General features: G+C 40.5%; 1 protein-coding gene across 2 annotated transcripts in view; it reads left to right on the top strand.

Annotated features, from left to right (window-relative positions):
* The window catches only part of abca2 (ATP-binding cassette, sub-family A (ABC1), member 2), a 75282-nt gene that overhangs the window by 23179 nt on the left and 27571 nt on the right, over positions 1 to 24532 (top strand). Inside the window, exons 2-14 of one of the 2 annotated variants that reach the window (XM_058375251.1) lie at positions 13096 to 13189; positions 16157 to 16268; positions 16584 to 16747; positions 16958 to 17079; positions 18560 to 18670; positions 18896 to 19078; positions 19459 to 19680; positions 20344 to 20678; positions 20764 to 20923; positions 21082 to 21210; positions 22509 to 22676; positions 23026 to 23122; positions 23250 to 23423. In XM_058375251.1, the coding sequence (XP_058231234.1) occupies positions 13096 to 13189; positions 16157 to 16268; positions 16584 to 16747; positions 16958 to 17079; positions 18560 to 18670; positions 18896 to 19078; positions 19459 to 19680; positions 20344 to 20678; positions 20764 to 20923; positions 21082 to 21210; positions 22509 to 22676; positions 23026 to 23122; positions 23250 to 23423 (2071 nt within the window). Of the gene's footprint in view, positions 1 to 13095; positions 13190 to 13873; positions 16269 to 16583; positions 16748 to 16957; positions 17080 to 18559; positions 18671 to 18895; positions 19079 to 19458; positions 19681 to 20343; positions 20679 to 20763; positions 20924 to 21081; positions 21211 to 22508; positions 22677 to 23025; positions 23123 to 23249; positions 23424 to 24532 lie in introns of those variants that run through there. The other variant, XM_058375252.1, reaches the window with a different exon arrangement.

Genomic DNA, 24532 nt, shown 5'->3' with positions numbered 1-24532 from the left:
GTTAAGTGAGTCCCACCTGAGCATTCCTGGATTTCTACATGGCAGGTCAGGGCCTGATGGGGAAAAAAACAGTGTTGAAACGGGATGTCCCTCCTCTGTGTACCAACTCTCTCTGGTGTTCCTTGCACAACACTGCTAATGAACGGAGAATGTGTCACCAAGCTTGGGAACAGAATGCATGAGGGAATCGGAAAGAGCAAGAATCAGGAGGTCTGGTTCCTCAGAAAGTGCTTCAATAAACAAGCTCTAACGTTACGCATCTTGTGAAAGTTAAAGAAGTTGAAGTTGATGCAAGTGCAGGTCATTTTATTAGGAATAAGTCAATGGCATATTCCAGTAGAATATGTCAAGCAAAAACAGGCACAGGTCAGTCGCTAACAAGACAAGATAGACAAAAACAGTGGTCAGAAAGGCAGAAAATATAAAGTAAATTTTATATATGTAGATCACAGGCAGGATCTGTAATATAAGGGATGCAAAAGAAATGAACGATTACTTTGCAAAGTAGAAACTGAAACATAGACGCTTGTAACCTGTACATTAAACACTTGTGAATACAGTGGCAATAAAGAAGTAGAGGTAATTGCTTTGAAGGTGAGTGTGGTGTATGTAGGCCGTGGTGAGCTGTGTGACAACGACAACGGCAATGTTAAAGGTTTTACTTACTCACTTTCGTACTTATTCTGGTATTTGTGTTACCAGCCGTTTAAGCCAAGCTTTAAGCATTTTGCGTAGAACATTTAACACTGGAGTACGCTAGTACCGAATGTACTCCAGTCTTGGATGCACCAAGAATAACTGTAGACCTGACTGCTAAGCAGCTTTTTCTAAGCCGCCTGTATTACTAAGCAAGATTGGTGATTGCTAATCCTTTGGGAAGCTAGCGCTCATATTTCATTTAATTATACAGTTCACCAACTTTACTCATATTCTTGAAAGATTCCTGTAAAAGTTGCCTTCTCAACATTGATGTAACTGGGAGAGGGCAGAGCAAACATTTGTGACATTTACATGTTTACATCTTTCGGTGATCTCTGTGTATTACTGGATGACAGAAACAGGACCTGAGACTGGGAGATAGATGAGAGCGAACAAACAGGTTGCAGACAAGCCATAATAATCTGTCTCTTAACCTGTTGGCTGACCATTTGCATCGCAGCACAGAGTCATCGTTATACTTCTTAATCACCATTTTGTGCATGATCATCTTTCTAATCATGTAGGAGCTGAATAAGTTGAAGCAGAGAAAATGTCTGTGTCTGTGTTTTCTGGCGGAAGATAAAAAGAAGCCCCAGAGCTCAGACTTTCCAGTAATTCGTGCTCTGATGACTTTCCTGTACAGAAGGTCTCGAGGGCTGTGATGTGCTATGATTGCTGCTGATTAAAAGTGGTGGAGGCATTAAGCAGCGAGATCAAAGTCTGTTTCAGAAGTTTTTGGAGGCTTCTATTTCTTGTTTGGAAGACAGATCGCGGATTTGCTGTCATAGCGCATTGAGCATTGCGGCACTGCCATCCAGTAATGCACAGCTGTCTCAGGTTTCACACTGCTGTAGGGAGATTATGAGTTTGACGACAGCGCAGTCGCATGTAGCTGGAACTCCAAATGCACTTTCACATATAATAGTCCGGGAGTCCGGCCTTTTTGTCCTCTGAGAGCTACTTCGACAAAATTACCATGGCCAAGAGCTACTCATGCTATATTATTAGCTTAGCTTAAATCCATAAACCAAACCAGCTGAATAAGCTATTTTTGTGTGAATCATTGTCAGATTTCATTCATTTAAATCGATTCTGCTATTTATCAGCACAGTCCCATGGCACATAACCTGATGGCCTCAACAAGACTCAAAAAACAAGACTCTTTTCATAAAAAAGGTACACCTTTGATATTGAAGGCGATATTAATTTTGAAAACAGAGACCTGAAATTGTATTGGACTTTTATGTGATTAAATAATAATATTTTTATGGCATTTATATGCATGTGCAGTGGGAACTGTTAAACAGCACTTTGTTAGGAAACACCACCTGCACTAATAAGAAACGTCTACAGCACACTCATCCTGTATCTTCCTGCAGAAGTATAGATTCATTCAACGGTTTTGCTTTGGCAGCATTGTAGCTTTATTCCTAGCATGTAATGTAATATGGAGTCCGTCCGCCCTTTGCAGCTATAACAGCTTCAAATCTTCTGAGAAGGCTTTCCACAAGGTTTAGGTGTGTGTTAATGGGAATTTTTGACCATTCCTCTAGAAGCAAATTTGTGAGGTCAGGCACAAGAAGGTCTGGCTCACAGTCTCCGCTCTAACTCTTCCCAAAGGTGTTCTATTTGGTTGACATCAGGACTCATTGCAGGCTAGACAAGTTCCTCCACACCAAACTCACTCATCCATGTCTTTATGGTCCTTGCTTTGTGCACTGGTGTGCAGTCCTGTTGGAACAGGAAGGGGTCATCCCCAAACTGTTCCCACAAAGTTGAGAGGATGAAATTGTCCAAAATGTCTTGATATACTGAAGCATTAAGAGTTCCTTTCACTGGAACTAAGGGGCCAAGCTCAATCCCTGAAAAACAACACCTGAATTCAATGATTTGGAGGGGTGTCCCAAAACTTTTGGCAATATAGTGTATCAAGGACAGGGTGACGTTCTCCTCTGAATATGTTGCACCTCATTTGTAAACCTGGACACCAGTGAAGTTATTTTATAAATTGTTATAGGAAGATTTACACAAGAAATGTTTACACATTCATGAAAAGACTGTTTCACAAAAAAACATTCTGAGTTTGTTAAGTCAAGTCAAGTGAAGAAGCTTTTATTGTCATTGCAACCATATATAGCTGACGCAGTATACAGTGAAATGAAACAACGTTTCTGCAGGACCCAGGTGCTAAATAATGCATCACAGAGCGAAAGGCTAAAAGTAAGTTGTCTTAGCTACGTAAAGTGCATCGTGTGCAACCTAGTGCAAACAGTGCAAGACTCAAAGACAGAAAACAAAACAGTACAGGACAGATACACAAAATACACAAAATAGCACCAACCAGTATACATTCTGTGTAACAGTACAATGTGCAAAAATAATAGAAGTGTAAACAAAGAGGGTTCTTGTAAACATGTACACTTATGTATAGCAGCAGATGGTGGCAGATTGTGTAGGGTTAGGTTTAGGGTTAGGTCCAAGTTATGGACAATTTTATCTTCAATTTAAGCTTCAAATTAAATCCTGTAATTGTTATACTGCAACATTTGACAGACGATTACACATGTTTAAATAGTCTATTTCTATCAATTACAAACACAAATGGGATGATTTTGGTTTTATTTTAATATCAGTTAAAGAAAATAAAATGTGGAAAAATAGATGAATTAAACGAAGCAAACCATTTGAGACTAATCTTAAATTTAAGACAAAATAAATGGTGCTGTTAAAAGGAGGACAAGTTTATTGTTTGTGTATGGTTGTCTTGTGTTTATCTTAATTTCTGTTCAATTGTCCATGTCCTCTGTATTCTGTTCTTGGTTGTAGGATCCAGATGTAATCTTCTGCTGTTGTAGCCCATCCATCTGAAACATTAACATCTTGTACATTCTGAAATGCGTTTCTGCTCACTAGGGCTGCTTCTTTCAGTTATCAGATCTTTCCTGTTCGGGCCAAACCAGTCAAGTCCTAGTCCTCTGATGACTCTCATCCACCTGCAGAGTTGCTCAACTGATGTTTGTTTTCACACCATTCTCTTTAACTTCTAGAGGCTTGTGTGTGAAAATAGCAGTTTCCAAAAATACCAGCCTGTCTGGTACCGTCAACCACGTCACAGTCAAAGTCAAGCGAACATTAACTTACTCTCTTGACATGTTTATATATATTGTACCGCTGCCACATGATTGGCTGATTATATAATTGAATGAATGGTTCAGGTGTTCCTAATAAAGTGGATGTGGAAGTGAGTTTATACCTCATTTAAAAATATAACAAACTGAGATAAAGTTGTAAAAAAATAGAATTTAAAAGTCAAATAAAATGAGATCAAATCAAAATAGAATAACAGGAAATGAAATGCGGTCCGCTGTACAATAAACTGGAAAGCTGTTGACAAAATATAGGAAAATTTGCCATGTCCATGCAGTGACTGATCTGTTGATATGAATGAAATGAATGTGAATAAAGTATTAAATAAAGTACAAAGTGTGCGCAGTGGGTGTGTAGGTATAGTGTATTTTGTGAAGTGAACTGGGCAAAAAGTCTACAGTGAGCTATGCAGAAATCTGGGTGAAGTAGTGGGTTGTGGGTTTTATGTTATTCTATATCATGTTATTTTAGTTTGTAATATCCTGGTCACATGATGGCAGGAGAAAAATATGAATAACGTACACGTTCACTAAAAAACCCTTGGGTTGGGTGAGGAATATTTAGAAACTCTTGTCTTGGATTTATACGTTACATGCCAAACAGCCATCTATATCTATATATACACACTATATTGCCAAAAGTATTCGCTCACCTGCCTTGACTCGCATATGAACTTAAGTGACATCCCATTCCTAATCCATAGGGTTCAATATGACGTCGGTCCACCCTTTGCAGCTATAACAGCTTCAACTCTTCTGGGAAGACTGTCCATAAGGTTTAGGAGTGTGTTTATGGGAATTTTTGACCATTCTTCCAGAAGCGCATTTGTGAGGTCACACACTGATGTTGGACGAGAAGGCCTGGCTCTCAGTCTCCGCTCTAATTCATCCCAAAGGTGTTCTATCGGGTTGAGGTCAGGACTCTGTGCAGGCCAGTCAAGTTCATCCACACCAGACTCTGTCATCCATGTCTTTATGGACCTTGCTTTGGTCACTGGTGCACAGTCATGTTGGAAGAGGAAGGGGCCAGCTCCAAACTGTTCCCACAAAGTTGGGAGCATGGAATTGTCCAAAATGTCTTGGTATGCTGAAGCATTCAGAGTTCCTTTCACTGGAACTAAGGGGCCAAGCCCAGCTCCTGAAAAACAACCCCACACCATAATCCCCCCTCCACCAAACTTTACACTTGGCACAATGCAGTCAGACAAGTACCGTTCTCCTGGCAACCGCCAAACCCAGACTCGTCCATCAGATTGCCAGATGGAGAAGCGAGATTCGTCACTCCAGAGAACGCGTCTCCACTGCTCTAGAGTCCAGTGGCGGCGTGCTTTACACCACTGCATCCGACGCTTTGCATTGCACTTGGTGATGTATGGCTTGGATGCAGCTGCTCGGCCATGGAAACCCATTCCATGAAGCTCTCTGCGCACTGTTCTTGAGCTAATCTGAAGGCCACATGAAGTTTGGAGGTCTGTAGCGATTGACTCTGCAGAAAGTTGGCGACCTCTTCGCACTATGCGCCTCAGCATCCGCTGACCCCGCTCCGTCAGTTTACGTGGCCTACCACTTCGTGGCTGAGTTGCTGTCGTTCCCAAACACTTCCACGTTCTTATAATACAGCTGACAGTTGACTGTGGAATATTTAGGAGCGAGGAAATTTCACGACTGGATTTGTTGCACAGGTGGCATCCTATCACAGTTCCACGCTGGAATTCACTGAGCTCCTGAGAGCGACCCATTCTTTCACAAATGTTTGTAAAAACAGTCTGCATGCCTAGGTGCTTGATTTTATACACCTGTGGCCATGGAAGTGATTGGAACACCTGATTCTGATTATTTGGATGGGTGAGAGAATACTTTTGGCAATATAGTGTATATATATACATGTACATATGTATATATATACACTAGCGTGTATATTTGAGGGAAACCCTGAGAGAAATCTCTCACTAGTTATTTACGTGATGAAGGAGAAATCGATGCAGGCTGAGTCCTTTGGGAGCCACTGACCTGCAGCATGTGCATGACTACCACCACCGCATGTCAACAGCCAGTGATAAACACACACACACACACAAATACAGACACACAAACACATACACAAATACAGACACGCACAAACACACACATGCACATACACAAACACACACTAACAGACACACATACACACATGCACATAAAGACACACACAACAACACACTCATGCACATACAAAAAAACACAAATACAGACACACACACACATGCACATACACAAACACAAATACAGATACACACACGGACGGACAACACACACTCATGCACATACACAAACACACACCCACAAATACAGACACACACACAAACAATCACACATGCACATACGGACACACACAAATACGTGAACACAAACAAACACACACAAATGAAGATAAACACACGCACATGAACACACACATGCACAAACACAAATACAGATACACACACGCACACAAACACATACACATGCACATAGACACACAATCACAGATACACACATGCACAAAAATACACAAACACACACACAAATACAGACACACTCACATGCAAATACACACACACAGCTAGTTAAATCTCAGACTTGAGGTATAGAGTTTCAGTTTACATGTCGGTCTACAATGTGCTCATGAATGCAGAGTGGCATTTTCAGCTCCTGTTGATGCTCTTATTGGATTACAATGTTTCCATCCATTAGGGTCTTCCTGTGGAGAAGCAGCGGGAAAATGTCAGTACAGATGTTTTTTGTTTTGTTTTGTTTTTTTGTGGTTGTGTTAAAAGTCTATAAAAAGTCTATAACCTCCAGAGCAAATAAATGTCTGATTTACTGAAACTAGCACAATCTCCACCGACAGCACCCACATCATTTGAGATAGTGATTTCACTTTAATGTGCACTCTTTAAAGTTTCATTAATCCCAGGTTGTTAATAGATTTGGATTTTTACTATTAAACTCAATCACCAGTTAATCTGCCGAATACCATGAGTCACAAGAATGGCTAAAACTTTGATTTAAGCTTGAGTTTTTAATAAACCCCTGGTTGGTGTCTCATCACTTGGTGGTGCTTACTGCTGCTGGGGATAGATCTGCATGGACAGCCTGTGACCCAGGGGACTGCTGTGGATAGAACCACTCGGAGACTATCACACGGTCTCTGAACTGTCGTTACCTCAGCCAGATATAGGAAGGAAATTAGTGCAAAGTCTATAATGAACTCAGAAACTACACTATTAGTTCCTCAAGAGCTCTTGGTTGCTGTTGTAGAAAACAACATTTATATTATTTATTGTCCAGTGTCACCCTAATGAGGATGAAGTTCCCTTCTGAGACTGATTCCTCTCAAGGTTTCTTCCTCATATCATCTCAGGAAGTTTTTCCTCGCCACCTTCGCCTCATGCCTGGTCATTAGGGATAAATGTTAGGGATAATTGTTTTATATGTTTCTATACTTCTTTAAAGCTGCTTTGAGACAATGTCCATTGTTAAAAGCGCTCTACAGATAAATTGAACTAACTGAATTGAAATAAACTGTAAATGACAAACATCTATTGTAATATCTCTCATGGAAATATTGATAGTTCTATTAAAGACAGCAGCCGTATAATACTGATACTGCTACCATATTTGATGCATACGGTAGCATGCTGAAATTTTGTACGGACGCAATTATATCACTTATCCAGAGCGACTTTATTTATCACTTTTTATACGATTGAGGGTTAAGGGCCTTGCTCAGAAGCCCAGCAGTGGCAACTTGGTGGACTTGAGATTCACACAACCTTCTGAGCAGTAAGCCAACACCTTAACCACTAAGCTACCACAGCTTTGTATGAGAAACATGTAGCTGAGTTTACTGAAGTGTCAGCGTTCATATTATCATGGCTTCTCAAATGTTGACTTGCACAATGAATTAAAACGCAAATTACTATGTGTGGAATAAAATACAGAGAGTGTGCTAGTTATGGAAGAATAATATAATAGGAAAACAATCAGTACTGATGAGGTGTGATCCGCCTTTACACCAAAGATGATTATTTTCCTATCACTTCAAGTCTTTAACCCTTTAATGTCCAAAGCAATGGAAAAATTCTTACTTTGCATTATTAATTTAGTTCGGTCAATAATAACAACAATATATAGCTGTTTTTTTTTTTTAACAAACCCCATAATTATTTAAGTATAGGCCTCTATCAAATCGCTGCCCAATTGGCTTGGGTTAAGTTAAAAAAAATTTGTTAAGTGACTCTACCAAACGGTCACACAGGACATTAGTGTACTTTAAGTACTCCTCACCACCAGCAATTCCAATTTTTATTTAGTGAAGAATGGCTTGTAATCATTTTTATAGTCACAGGGTTAGGGAATATCAGCAAAACAAGCTAATTATCACTTTTTTATTTAGTATTCAATTTTTATTCAGTGAAGAATGAATTGTAATTATTTTTTATAGTCACCATGTTATATCAGCAAAACAAGCTAAGGCTCGTCTGCTATATACATCACGGTGTTACATGTTATTATCTATCTATCTATGTATCTATCTATCTGTCTATCTATCTATCTATCTATCTATCTATCTATCTATCTATCTATCTATCTATCTATCTATCTATCTATCTATCTATCTATCTATCCCTTCTTTCTTTCGCCTGAAGTTAATAAGACAAACAGTGCAGCATTGCTGTGTTAACTAGCTTTAAAACACTGGAGAAATGGTAAAAAATCCATAATAATCTCCTCGGAGAAAATCCCACAATATTAACAATTAGTAGTTTTCAGTGCTGTTTAATTGAAGAGTCCGACATTCAAGTTTATGTGCAAATGTAGGATTTTAAAATCTGTTTCCTTTAGGTGATAACAATTATAAATCATTAAAAATATCTTGGATGATGTTGGGAATATTCATCATGCATAGCTTTTCTTCGCATGGTTTGATTACGGACTCTGGATCTTGATCTGATCTGAGCTGATCTTCAGCTGTGTTTGTTTACGGCTGCTGTGTTTGACTTGCTTGGTTTTGGCCTTGAACTTTAATATAGCTTGTGTCAGTACCGTGTGTGTGTGTGTGTGTGTGTGTGTGTGGCACTACCTCTGCACTCTGCCTGAAAGACAGAGCATTAAACAGACAGCCTACACTTAGATGCATTGGTCCACCTATAAATAATGGAAGCTCAGCCTCCGACATGCAAATTCAGCAGCAGGAAATCTGAGGAGGCATTTTCTCCCTCACTGACTCAAACACAGGGACTGTTTAATATTCAAATCAAACATTTCTCTTTGCCCTTTCCATAACTTTGAAATCAATAAGCTTTAAGAATTTTTTTAAAGAGAGACAAGCATTCTCTGTGGACGCTGATTTTCAGCAGTGTGTGTACTCACTGTTCGCTGCTCACACTCTGATAACTGAAGCTTTGTGGAGTTTGTCAGACGTGTCTTTGTGTATCGGGAGGGAAGCATGCAGAAAGGCTCCTTGTTTATCATGACCTTGAGAGACACTGAGATGGAATGAGTGTGAAGAGACAGACGTGATAGAGAAATGAGCTTCGAAACTAACCTCCGTTTTCTGTCTCATTTTTCTCTTTCCTTTCTTTTGATCAGAAAACGTATTGTGATAGATACAACTGCGGTATTTTTCCAGTTAAGATGAAGATGAAAACATTTAAGGGTGCTCTGTTATAATCAGCAATATAATGGTGTGACGTGGCCTTCTCAGCTTTTGGCGGCACAGCAAGAATTTTTGAATAACAGCCACGTACCTGCTCAAATGTGCAACGTGGGTGTTTAGTGATTCCTTTAGAGATTCAGAGGTACAGCTTATCCAAAGTGTTAACCTAATTTCATTTAAAGCTATCATTATCATCATCATCATCTCCACACCTCCTTCCCTCTATGAGAGAGCTCTGCAGTGACAAATATAGGCCTAGCTCTGTAAAAAAAAAAAAAAAATAACAACAACAAAAATACACAACACTGCAAGATATGGATTTTTGTCTATTTTTGTTGTGTGGGTAAAATAAACTTAAGATTACATCACAAGCACTGAAGGAAAAAATCACTAAGGACATCCCAAATAATTTGACAGAAGCATTTTTAACCCTTTTTACTACTACTCTGGTGTTCAATAGACATTTCCGATCAGTATAAACAAATGAAAGATTTTATCATTGTAAGTCTGATATAAAACGAATCAGGACTCCTGTAATTTTAGATGTTTATGAACAAACACTTGGGGCGTCTCAGAGAGCAGGAATGGGTTTGATATCAACATTTACTTTGAAGACAGGAACATTTGTGAGACAAAAACTAACCTCTTTTCTATGAAAATAATTAAAATAATAATAATACTTTGTGGTTAATTATAAGTATTTCTTATAATTTGTGCCTACTAAGAGCTAGGTAAAGCGGAAAGACGTATAATTAACTACAAATTCTTAAAGCCCTGAGAGTCTACTTTCATATTAACCACCACTGTGGAGTGAGACATGACAAAGACATTCAATGCTGAACACGGACACAACAAAACAGGCACCAAATCCATTTAATGTGTGTCAGGGTGGAGCTTTCCTTTAAATGTCAGTGTTACCCTGCAAAACTAAAGCTCATGAAAAGCACAAGTGTTCAGCATTTTAGCATGAAGCTGCATATTGACTCTATAAAGCATGCATTAATAGTGGAGCATGTTCTTGACACTGACAATGTAAGCATATATTTGCATACTTTATCCAACCCACTGGCTCAGATAAGCCACCTGCTGTGGTGTGTGTGAGTGTGTGTGTGTGTGTGTGTGTGTGTGTGTGTAAAATTGCTTTGCTTTTGTTTCCTCCTCTCTATAGCTCACTCTCCACCCCTGTAACAGGACACTGTATTGTGTAACAGCTTCAGGCCATTTGGCTGCTGAAGATCGCATATTTGGCAGCAGACGTTGGCTGTCTGGTGTAGTAGGTGACCTTCATGGCAACCGGAGGATTTACCGGCTCAAACAAATTGACCTACAAAACGATTCTCTGTCTAATTTACCTATTCGTTTATTTCTTTTTAAACAACTGTTCCATGCCAAATCGATTCTTAATTAAAGTGTTTTTTTCTCCTGTTCTGTCTACTCCCTACATCTGTGAATTTACTGTATCAGCCATAACATTAAAACCGCTGACAGGTGACGAGTCCACGGGTGGGATATGTTAGGCAGCGAGTGAATAAAGAGTCAGTTGATGTTGATGTGCTGGAGGAAGAAAAAATGAGTGACTTGGATTGGATTGACAAGAACCAAATTGTCAAATTATGATCATGACTGCGTCCAATTTCCGGATAATTGCTGAGGTTCAAGGTGTTGATTTGGCCTCCAAGTCCGATCCCTGGAGGCTCCACCTCACAACTTAAAGCATCTGCTGCTAATGTTTTGGTTAGCCAGATCAAACTCTTGAGGAGTCCATCAGCGTGTCAGAGTTGTTTTGGTGGAACAAGGGGGACCTGCAAAATATTAGGCAGGTGGTTTTAATGTTATGGCTGATCAGTGTTTATTTAATTGCTGTTAAGGAGAGGATGAATTATAAATTTATTACCTATCCTACTGGGCAAGTAAAAGATGATCGGTGCTTTGTGACATTGTGTATTATCATGCAGCCATTATGAGATAAATAAAACCATTATCAGGTAAATTGTGGCCATAAAGTCACATCTAAGGTCCCAACAATACTTACAAAACAATAGGCTGTGGCAGTCATACAACATTTGATTGATATTAACATAACGGAATTTGCAGCAAAAGTGAAGCAGGTTTGGTTCCGACCCTAAATTGAAATTCATCATACTTTTCCCAGTCTTCAGTTGGCTGACAGGATGCTGATCTGGTCTTCTGCTGTTGATGTGTTGTTCATGCGTTGTGCTGAGATGCTTTTCTTCACACGCTTGCAAAAAGCACTTAATATGTTGCTTGATTTAGGTGCCAAAACTTTTGAAATGTAATAATTTATTCTTTTTATATACACTACCAGTCAAATGTCTGGACACACCTTCTAATTCCATGGTCTTTCCTGATGTTTATTTCTTTCTACATTGTAAAACAATGCTGAAGGCGGCCGAAATACACAATAATGCCCTTTGAACAGTTGATATTGAGATATGTCTGCTACTGATGCTCTGTAAAGCCTTCATAACGCCTCTAATCTGAGGTGCTGTTAATTGGTGATTTCTGAGGCTGGTCACTCTAAATGAACTTCTCCTCTGCAGCAGAGGTCAGTTTTGGTCTTGCTTTACTGGGATGGTCTTCATGTGAGCCAGTTTCATCATGGTGCTTGATGGGTTTTGCAAATGCACTTGACAATACTGTTCTTGCAAGAACTATTCCAGAACACCTGACCTTCGTGTCTTAAAATAACAACTGACTGTTGTTTGTTGTCATTACATATGGATTACTTAAGTCCATGTGTGTTATTTCATAGTTTTGAAATCTCCAGTATTGTTCTAGAATGTAGAAAATAAATCCCTAAACAAAAAACACTGAATTAAAAGGTGTGTCCAAACTTTTGACTGGTAGTGTATTTCGATTTTTTTGTGTTCTAATATTTGTTGGAAATCCACATTTGTAAATATTAGATTATACTATTTGCTGTAATAGTTAATAATCAATCACACCACGGTAGTACAAACTCTAGGGACTGGTGCATATGAAAATCAGTAATAATGAAGCCATGTTCAGAGCTGGAGACAATGTACGTAGTAGAAACATCTGTGAGCTGTGATCCTAGCAGCAGACCATTTATATGACATTTTTATATGTCAAGTGATGTTTAGGAAACGGTATTTTGATAGACGGTGCCTGTGTTTGAGCTTCATATCTTCTGAGTCTGTCTGTGGCAAAAAATGCGTAAGTCTAATGATTGTGGAGGATTTCTTCACTTTTAAAAAAGTCTACAGCTTTTATCCCACAAAGAAGTAATTAAGTAGAACATTTAATCTGACCATTACATTAAGATCTTCTCTTCTCTGGGTCAGTTTACAACCTTTTCTAAGTGTAAATGCTAGCATGATATTGGCATGTTAGCAAGAAACCTAGCTAGCATGCATAGCTAGAACACTGTTGCATAAATGTTCAAGTTTATAAAAATAACTTTATTGTACTTTGTTTTAACAGTAAAGGGCTGTCCACACTACATTACAACACAGACAGTTAGACAAAAAGCATCCTGACAAGCAATATAAAATTGCTTTGTGTATGTGTGTGTGTGTGTGTTCACAGTGGGTGCTGGCGTTTGAGATCTTCATCCCTCTGGTTCTTTTCTTCATCTTGCTGGGTCTGAGGCAGAAAAAACCAGCCATCCCCGTGAAAGAAGGTAAAATAGATCTAACAGGAGAAAATAAAAGTGATTTGAAATGAAATTTTTCCTAATTGATCAGCCAAGATATCCTTCCCCAAAAATCAAACAAACAAAAAGGAAACATTAAACGTGACCTGTTGTCCATTTTTTCACTGAACGATTCCTTTTTCCACTTAATTAGCAGAACTTCTCAGGTGGAAGGGCAACTAAATGGTGAGAAAACGTTAGCATATGGCGCCCAACACTCCCAACACTTCCAGTATTCCTCCTACAGCAGTCAATAACAGTGCTGTGAGTGCATAGGAGAGTGGAGAGTGCTCATCTCTGTGTGATGAATGAGTTGAATTTAGCTGCTGATGGATATTAGATATTAATGTTACTGTCTTTTTGTATGTGGCCACGCAGCATTATTGGGCAACTTTGCTAATCCTAGTCGATTGCAAAGACGTTTTGGCTTCTGGCACAGTGAATAGTTGTGTTCTTTCTCAGAGAGCGTCCTCATTAATCTCCGTCACCATAGTGTCCTTTTTTGTTTCCGATGCAGAACAAAATCAAACACCATCTTTTTGTCTTTTCTTGTATTTTTTTTCTATCATCTGTCCCCTCTCTCGCTCTCTCTCTCTCTCTCTCTCTCTCTCTCTCTCTGTGTATTCTTCTGACTTTATTTCCATGGTACATGTTCACTGCATGCTGGACCAGTGTGTAAGTCTAAGCATTGTTTTATTTATCTGATATTTTATGAAATTTGTGTGTGCCATTCCATCTTTGCTGCATCTAGCCTCTCCGTTTTCCTAATTCAATGTGTGTCATGGTGTGGGCTCTAATTTGTGTAGCAGTGCACGTCTTTGTGTGTGTGTGTGTGTGTTTGAGTATGAAGCGCTTACTCGAGTGAAATGTGCTGCAGTTTCATTAATCTATCAATGAAAGCAAGGACCATATTACAGTACCGGACACTGAGCAGACATCAGCACACCCTTACTACACTTTTATGCATAATGTATTAATGAACATATGAGTTAATGAATGAAAGGTTCAGCGAGGTTTAAGGTCTGCAAATGTCTTTGTGTGCACTAACATGTCAGCATTAATACTTATTTTTCAACACTACTACTTTTACAAAGATAATATATTAAAGGAAAAGTTTGGTGGAAAAATACAAATTGACAGAATTTTCCATTTGCCCCGAATAAGGTAAGTCTGACTTGTATTGCCGTATTAGCCACTGCAAAATTTTTAGAAAAGCAACCCTGGGCAAACCCTGGGGGAAGTGGGAAATTGTTTACATTGGGCCAAACTTCTCCTTTAAATGTTAAACCTTAATCTCTTCTCACACACTGCTGTTTAACCTGTTTAATGGAATTATCCAGTGAGCAGGCTTTTCCTCTGACCGCATTTGCTGTGTTAATCCTTCGGCCAGAGAGGAAGTAGATGTCAGGAAGCAGTGTATTAGACCTGAACGGTGCGACAGCCAGTGTGTCTCACTAGACCAGCCATCACTGGAACAGGAGAAATATGACACCCGCTTGTGTAAACAGAGAGATTTTACTGCATGGGCAGGTGCCGACAGCGAGCATGAGCCGTCTGATTCCAGAGCGCCGGAAGGAGGCGACTTGTTAGCGGAGAGAGGAAGGAGAAGCGAGAGAACGAGCAGGAGTACATGCCAGCTCCGCAGACTGTCTGCTGCAGTATCCGAACACTTTAGAAAAGGAGAGTCAGCAGATTATGTTTAACTTTCCGTACACCGCTGTCAGTGCCAAGAGTCTTGCGTTGACATCCCGAGGGAGATGCCAAGATGACCAGCACCTCGGGCTGAATGTGAAATGGCCATTACTTTGGAATGGAAGCTCACATTACCCAGAGCCATTCATTAAGTAAAGGATCGTTAAATCATCAGACCACTTATGGGCCCAATTCTGTAATTGGGAGGGTCTATATCTTCTATTTATCTGTTATAATATGAGAACTTCTTTTGAAGGCTCCATAAATGAATGACAGTGGGAAGAAATGTAAATGACGTAAGGATATGCCGTTATTAGAAATAAATATAATTCGGGGTGGTAGCAGTAGCTGGCCTTTATCACCACCTTGTTCCCTTTACAGCACTCTTCTTCATGTTTTATTCCTTGCCATTCCCCGTCTCAACCTGTCCATCAGTGTCTGTTGATATGATGCCTCTTTCTCAATGCAACAGTTATATTGCCATGGTACAGTAGATTGTGTATGTGTGTCTTGTACTTTTTACAGTAAATCGGCTCAATGTTGAAGCAGTAACAAAATTGTAGATACAGTTATACACAAGCTAATAATCCAGTAATAATCTGCTTGATAGCTTCACAAGGTTGAAAAACAGCAGGGAAACAGGATTCTGGGCGCGTACAGAGTGACCTATATGGTAGATTTACTTCAAAGAGCAGCCAGTGTGTGTAGATATGGGATAAGTCAAACTCAATAAACTGGCTGTACACTGGAGCTTTTTATAGATTTGTCGATATGTAGGGTGTAGTGTGTGGGAAACATACCGAGGTTAGTATTTCTGTGTTCCAGTGAAAGACAGCTCATTTGTGTGTGTGTGTGTGTGTGTGTGTGTGTTAGTAAATGAGTCTTTAAAGCTGGTTTACCAAATACAATCTGACCTGACATCTGAAACCTTCCCTGACCTCCTGACTATTTATCTGAGCTGTGACCGTTCCCTCTCTCTTTCTCTTTCGTTTGGTTTTGATTTAATTTCATGTCCCCTCCCGTCCATTCCACCCATTCCACCTCACCCGTCTGCCTCCTAACCCCTACATCTTTCTGCCACTCCATGCTTATTTGCAATGACTTCTCTCTAACCTCCTCATACTCCCTCCTCGTCCTTTCCAACATACACATCTTGATTAATTAAACCCTACTAATCACCATCTCTACTGGACCTACTATCATCCTCATCCATTTCCATCCATGGCGTTCCTGTTATCCCCTTTTTCGGCACGGCGTGATCAGCCTTCTACAGCGCCGCCCCCTTGACCTCGGCGGGCATCATTCCCGTCATGCAGTCCTTGTGTCCGGATGGCCAGCGAGACGAGTTCGGCTTCCTGCAGTACAAAAACTCCACGTGAGTCCAAGGCTTAATGCTCTAATGCTGTATCTCTCTCTTTCACCTTTAAAGACTCCCACTGTGTCTGTAGCACCTAACAGCAGTCCTCATTAGCACCTGTAATCGTGTGTGTATAAGCAGTGAGCCTGCGTAATGAACCTCTCACTATGACTGCAGCTCAGAACTGTAATGATGTACCGGATTATAACAGATCTCTAACTAACCATGGCATTCCTTAAGCTTTATTTTTTTTTCCTCATTCTCACACACACTTTGCACTTTTCCTTTCTGGATTTCTTCCATCAAAGCCATGTTTGTCCTTTTGTTTTTTAGGGTGACTCAGTTGTTGGAGCGGATCGGGGAGGTCGTGGAGCAGAATCACTTGTTCGCGCCGGAGGGGCCGACTCTCGGAGAGGAGCTGGAGTCACTGCAGCATCATTTGGAGAGTCTCAGCTCAGCTCAGAGTCCCTTTGAAAACAGCTTCAACACAAGTCACGGTCTGGAGATACCCACACAACAATTTTTCACAACAACTTCAGCCTAAAACTAAACCAACAGATCTTGCAAGACGATTGCAGCGATCATAGTGACTGTTTAAATGCACAGGGTGTCATTTTTTATAGCACAAGCGTGACTCAATATAATATGTGTTGAATTATGATTGAGCTGCACAGCCGATCTGAAACTCTTCTGTCTCGTAATTCCAGGCTTCACTTTAGGCAGCGTCATAAGGAATCCGACTCACTTCCAGCAGTTCCTCACCCAAAATCTCTCACTGTCCAACGACACAGCCAGCATGCTCCTTTCATCCCCAGTCAACCTTAAAGAGGTTTGTAACTACTTCAAATTCAGCACATTTCTCTTTACAGCTCCCAGGACACAGCATCCGCAGCTCACCTGCTCTCTTTAAGACAAGTCACAGCCTCTAGTTTGTGTTACCTTTTTGTTTTTTATTGTGGTTGTGACAGCAGACTGGGAACGTTTTTAATGGCACAGGCTAATGATGTGAACTTCAGCTCTTTGTCTATTAAGTGCCAGGCTGTTAACTTGCTGCTATACTGGGAATGTCAGGAGCACCTATGCTGTAACATCAGCACAATTCAAGCAACTCCTCCACGCTCAAACTGGAATAAAAATAACCTAGAGGCAATAAATTGAACCTACAGTTTTTTTCCCCCCCTCTGCTGTAGAATCTGAAACTTTCTGGCCGGCAGGATTTGTGTATATTTATAGCCTCAAGGCGGTAATTTGGGCCACTTTTTGGCAAGTCATCAAGAATTTCATTGAAAATGTCACCTAATATAAGCCTTTTATTATGCATAGCATTATACAGTAGATACTTTGTATGGTAGATGCACTGGAATAGTGGGTGTATCTGTTAAAAAGGCCAGTACATATAGGTCACAGCCAATTTCAGAATTATTGGCACCCTTGTTCAAGGTAAAGATTGTATTTCAAGTATTTCAGCTTTCCTTACCCAGCTTCTTCTGTAATGCTTAATGAGTTCTCCAAGGAAAGAGCTACACCCAATACAAAATTTCCCCACATTCTCCAAAGTACTTAGTCTTCTCTTATGGATTTTCTTCTTCAGCTCTGTCCACAGTTTTCAGGTCAGAAGACTAGAATGGCCATGTCAAAAACTTGATTCTGTGGTCATTAAACCATTAAAAACCTTTTTCTTTCTGTTTATTCAAACATCTGTTTTGGGATCTTTGTCCAGCTGGATGATCCCACCATAATGTCCTGGCAAAGGCATCCAGATTTTCCAGCAAAATATTCATTTTTACCAAGGGTGCCAATAATTCTGGAGCTGTCTGTACACGTTCTCACTCCTTACCTTTTCCTTTTTTTTTTTTTTTAAATTGTCATTGAATGTCATTAACAGTGTAGTGTCACAAGCCAGACATCTAGATTGACTAGAGAGTCTGGTATGTTTCATCAGTAAAGACAGTCAGGAACTGCCTACTTACACCACAAGTGGTTTGACTGACACGGCAGATGATCAAGCATAGACCACAGCTCCGGTGTAGCACTCTGACAAGCACACCACTCCAGTGGTCCACAACTCAAGTGCTTCATACAAAACACATCAATGACTCTGTGAGCTCTAGTCTGGCTCTAACACAACACTAATTGTGTTATTTTATGGTAAAAATGTTGTTACCTAAAAAGCAACAGAAGCGCAGAGAGCCAATCAAATTGCAACCTTTAGCATTGTGAAGGTTATGGCCAGAAAAGTATAAAAAATAATCTTGGTATCCAATACGACGAGGCTGAGATCACATTGTGTGTGTGTGTGTTTGGCGCAGGTATATAACCTCATTTTTGGCACATATCCCAAAGCAAGTGCAGGAAGTGGAGGCTGGCCTGAAGGTCACCGTGGTACTCGCAGCCCTGGAGAAAAAGTCTTACAACTGGAGGTACTTTGTGATTGACACACACACACACATACAAAACCACTAGACTAGCACATTCTCTTGGTGCAGAAAATGACTCATGAATACAAATGTAAATGAATTAGATGTATACTTACCCCAAAATCCTCTTCTGGATGGTCGGTATGGTTCGGTAACAAGAATTTTACCCTCTCCAAATGAACAAATCTACTCCTTGCTATGCCACTAATCCATGCTGTGTGACTCCAGGAGCAGCTGCTGGGAGGCTGGAAGAGTCTGGAAGGGGGTTTGCTTCACAAAGCGCTGAGAGACCCGACTAAAGCAGCTGATCAGCACGCTCTTTTCCAGCTGCTCTCTCAGGCCCTGGGCATCGCTGGAGGAGGAGGAGGGGAAGCTAACAAATTTGATCCACAGGGACTGCAAGAGATAGAGGTCAGTCATGCAGCTGGCTTGAGTGGCATAAATGTTGCACTCTTATTTTAATCCCTACAGTGATGGCCAGGGCTAAACTAATGATGCGCATGTTGACCACATATAAAGAAGGTTCCTGAGATAAATTTACCAGCAAGTAAGTATTTTTATTAGCTATACATGAATGAGATCATGTTTTAAAAATGTGCACCAATAACGTGTGTGCTTTCACCATTACTGTTCCACCATACTGACAGTCTTGACAAACCAGTGGCTTATTAGCTGGGTCATCATACCCAGGCCACTCAGGGGGTTTTTTTTTGTACTTTTTCTGCCTGTTTTGCCACGTTAACTAGATCTGTTCATGCCAACTATCTGTCATCAACTCTTCTTTTTCGCAGGGAATTCTGCTGACTGGTGGAGTGCTGGAGGCACTGACATGTGGGGAGGGCAGAGACAGTGAGCTCAACACGATACTTTCAGTCCCTGAGAAGCAGCAGTCACTGTTACGAGCCTATCAGGCGAACGTGTGCGGAGGAGAGGCGAGGCAGAAGGCAGAGCGTTTTGCACAGATCAGCCAGGAGCTGAAGGACCAGATTGACACACAGAAAATCATTGAGAAGGTACAAAAAGTAATGAACACATTTCCATCCATCCATCCATTTATTAACTAATCCATATACAGTTTGTCTGTCTAATCCATCCATACCCATCTATCCACCTATGAATCTACCTGTACAACTGTCTCCTCCTCATCAATTCATCAATCCATCTATCCATCCATCCATCCATCCATCCATCCATCTATCTGTCCATTCATCAATTTATTCATCCAACCAGTCATTTATTCATACATGCATTAATTCACCCACATTCATCTCATTCACCAGTGGACCCACCCATTACCTTCTGATTTTATCTGCACATCTACTTATTTATCCATCCATGCTTCCACCCTTCCCTCCATCTGTTCATCCATCCATCCATCCATCCATCCATCCATCCATCCATCCATCAGTAATCAACCCTTATACCTACCCTTCCATCCATCGATATATACATCCATCCCTATACCTATCCTTCATCCATCTTCTATTCAAACTTCCATTTATTTCCACCCACTTACCCATCTATCTATCTATCTATCTATCTATCTATCTATCTATCTATCTATCTATCTATCTGTCTATCTGTCTATCTGTCTGTCTGTCATTTCCTGTCTCAAGTACTATACCTCTGTCTCCTTCAGTTAACACCATCATTCTCCTGTCCCTCCATCCCCACAGTTAAATTTGGAACAGACCAATGCTTCAGCTCTGCCATTTCAGTCTCACCTGGGTGCTTTGCTGAAAGACCTGGCTGAGGTAGAGAAGCTGCTCAAAGATGTGGATCTGCTCTCAGGCCTGGCCAAGTTGCTGCCCAAAGGTGCATGTGCAGGACACCAGACTTCTTTTTCTGCTAACAATGCCACCTGGAACTCCAACACCACCACCTGGGGTACCAACACCACTGAAAACCCTGCTGAGGGGAAAGACACTCAGGCAGATAATCCTCACTCACAGTTCTCTGCATTCGTGCAGCTATGGGCTGGACTGCAGCCCATTCTGTGTGGAAATAACAGGTGTGTTTGTGTTAGTGTGGCTATCTGGTCATCTTTACATGCAGAGCCCCTTCTGAGGTCACTAAATCCACACTTTTTTTACCAGGATTATTGAGCCAGAAGCTTTGAAGCAAGGTAACATGAGCTCGCTCGGCTTTACCAGCAAAGAGCAGCGGAATTTAGGGCTTCTCGTCCACCTTATGACTACAAATCCCAAGATCCTCTACTCACCCATAGGCTCACAGGTGGATAAGGTCATTCAAAAGGCAAGTAAATCTCACAGATCTGAGAATGTGTGCATCCTGCCCTTTTGCTAAGCGTTTAATGTTTAAAGATATTTAGCATGTTTCTACCAGGCTCCTTTTGATTATTGTCTGAGAGATGGGCAAGTTAATGATTCAGGTGTTTGACTTTTGTTCTCTAGGCCAATGAGACATTTGCCTTTGTAGGCAACGTGACTCATTATGCTAAAGTATGGCTCAACATTTCGGCTGAGCTCAGACCTTTCTTGGAGGAGGGCAAACTGCACAATCACCTGGCATGGTTGCAACAGGTAACACACCGTCATCAAATCTAAGTGATCTAAAGCACCATGATGGAGGAATTGTCACAAAATCTGTATTTTCTAATCAAAAATAGACCATTTTGTAAATGCAAGCTTTTGACTTTTGACAAATTCAATTGTAAACTGCTTCTTAATCAATACTAAGTGTGGCCAGTTTGGAGTCTGGATGCCCTGTGGGACGAGCAAACCTATTTAAAAACTAGTCCCATTTCCATATTTTTTTTTAACGAGCTGAACCATTACATAATGAGATGTGGGTGTTAACAATAGGCATAAAAATAATGACCGTGGAGATTTTTACAAGCTGTAATTCTCTTGTTGAGAGCATATTTTACCCTCCAAAGTAAGTTAATTAGTCATCTTTATCTCAGAACATTGATATCATTGGTGCAATATTAATTTTGCTTTTCTACCCCCAAGAATCATTTTCAAGCCAAGTATTGAATATAGTGATTTATTAAGTATTGTTTTAATGCAAATTACTTGCGCTGCTTCAGTCGTGTCCCTGGTGGCCCAGCGGCAGGATCATGCATTGTCAGTGCTGCGGCCTGGGTTTGATTCCCGGTCAGGGAACCAATCCAGCCACTAAGGGGTTAACCCTCAGTGTCAGTGCCAAGTCTGGATAAAATGGGAGGAAGGGTCCGGGTCAGAAAATTTTGTTATTGGGATAAGTTAAGTATTTCCAGATTAACTGGCAACAGGACTAGCACTTTCGTCATTACAAACCGTGGTACTAGCCAGTTGGAATCACTGGGAAGTTGTCAGTTTTTGCATGCCTTTGTTTACCTGTAAGCATTCTATGAAGTAGAGCCATCTATGGTTTAGGAACATTGTTGTATAAAAGAATTACCTTATGAATTATTATGCTAATGTCGCAAATCTCCATTTTGCACTGTGAGCTGAGCTACGCAGCATGCGCAGCAACCTGCAGCCACCTGAGTTCTGTTTCTATTTTTTTGGTTTATGTATCTCTGGGCTTTTGTTTTTATCTATGTCCTGTCTTTGTCCCTGTTTTTTATTGCCTGTTTCCCTCATGTTTCAAGCTCACTTGTTTTCATTTTCTTTCAAGTTTTATTTTATGTCAGCATTTAAACACTTGTGGGTTTACAATGTTTTAATTTTGTGTCTTTGTTGGTGACTGTACCAAGCCATTGTTCTGTGCTTAGCAAGCCGAGTTTTCTAGCCTGTTTTCTAAACTTGGCTTTGCCCACTTGCACTTGAGTCCTCTCAGCCTGTCTCTGTCCCTGTGTTCCATGTGACAGCTATAATGTGATTTGTCTCCATAGCTGACCTCAGACCTGCGGAGGCACCCGGAGCTGCTAAACGCCTCAGACAGTGAGCTGTTAGAACGTCTGATGCAGGAGAATTTCACCCTGCCGAACATCAGCACGCTGCTAGAGCAGCTCGACACCATCGACAATGCTGCCTGCGGCTGGACCCAGTTCATGTCAAAGGTCTTACTCAACCTTCTCTTCTTACCTACGTCTTACATTACGCCGAGGATCCAACTTGTTTCCTAAATGATCCACCCATTAAAACATAATGCCGTAATTGATAGAAAATTGCAAGTCTGTAAGAGAAATAAAACATTCAGGGTGCTGTTACTGAACATTAATCAATCACGCCAACCTGTGACTGATTGCTTCGCTATTACAGCACACACTGTTGTTTTTTATTCCTTACATAATCCTGAATATCTCTTCACTCTTGAATGTTTTATCCGTTTACTTTTATTAGCGTTTTTCATGGGACAACATTACTTTATATAAGAATTTTTTTTATTGTTTATGGTTTATGGTTTAGGTGAGTGTGGATATATTCAAAGGCTTCCCGGATGAGGAGAGCATCGTAAACTACACTCTGAACCAAGCCTACCATGATAACGTCTCTGTATTTGCCAGTGAGTGAAAGGTTTTTCTCATCCAAATCTTCTTCTCTTCCCAAGACTGTACTGCAAGCTGCATTAGTGTGAGTGTGAGTGTAACAGCATGTTCTAGTGACTACATGTGTGACTTCTCGTCTTTTAGGTGTTATTTTCCAGACCAATAAGGACGGCTCCTTGCCTCCTCATGTACAGTATAAGATCAGGCAGAACTCCAGCTTCACGGAGAAAACTAACGAGATCCGACGAGCTTACTGGCGCCCGGGACCCAACACCGGCGGCAAGTTCTACTTCCTCTACGGCTTTGTCTGGATCCAAGGTATAGAGTTTAAACTATGATACCATACACCTACATCTCAAGCAAATGCCTTTTCTATAACTCATGCTTTTTGTTGCTGATGAAGACATTTTAAGCTCGGTGATTTTATTGGCAAAAGAATGAATATATTTTTTTTTTGCAGACTTTTCACATTGTTTCTGCAATTTGTACTGAAGCAAAATACTGTACAAAACCATAAGTAGAGCAATAAATCATCTGCTCAGGTAATGCCCATGGAGGAGCAGACTTGTTCAGAATGGAGTGTGTCCTGGTAAACTGCTTACCTGGTTAAGTTAAACTTGGAACACCAGTGAATTTGCAGGTGGAAAGTGTTGCCTCAGCTGCTTTTAACACTGCATCATATTCTTTTATTTCGTGCAGGAGCCAAAAACAAAAGCTTATCATTTTACATCACTGCACCCAGTGTGGTGGTTTAAAGGGATAATTTCGCAAAAATCTTCATCTTCGCATGAATCAAGAATTGGACAAAACCTGTTCTAACTCATCTTAAACCATCCAGTTATTCAGTGATGTTTATACAGAAATGAGAGGTAACGTGAGATTAGATGAGGTATGATAGAGCTGTGAAAACTATTCCAGAGAGAGAGTTAAAACACAAACAGTAAGAGATAGACGTGGGAATATCCATGATCATACACAGTAATACAGGAACACGGAACAAGAAAAACAGCTTGGATACAGCGAAACACGATACGACCGGCAAGACACCGCAAGGAGAAGCACATAGGGGTATTCCAAACTAAACGCTAAACAGGTGAACACAATAGCATAAGAAACCGATGATATGACGGGGCGGAGACGATACTAATGTGAAAACATAAACAAACACAGAGCTCACAACACTGCCCACTGAGAGAGGGAGATTTTCTATCCGCAAATTCAATGAATTATTCCATGTCGAAAAAAACTGTGACGTTTCATATCGTACAGATTCTTTGGATAAATATAAATTTTTAGCCACCCGAAAAGCCTTTGTGTTTCCATATTATTTTAACACGCATTAATGTTATGCTTTACTCATACGAGGCAAATACATGCCATTTATTTACATATATTTCTGTATTTCATCCCATCAAACCTGTTTTAGT

The sequence above is a fragment of the Hemibagrus wyckioides genome, linkage group LG22, assembly GCF_019097595.1.
Source record: "Hemibagrus wyckioides isolate EC202008001 linkage group LG22, SWU_Hwy_1.0, whole genome shotgun sequence".
In the NCBI taxonomy this organism is placed as follows: domain Eukaryota; kingdom Metazoa; phylum Chordata; class Actinopteri; order Siluriformes; family Bagridae; genus Hemibagrus; species Hemibagrus wyckioides.
The sequence above is the reverse complement of the archived record's forward strand: the minus strand, read 5'-3'. Positions and strand labels throughout refer to the sequence as shown.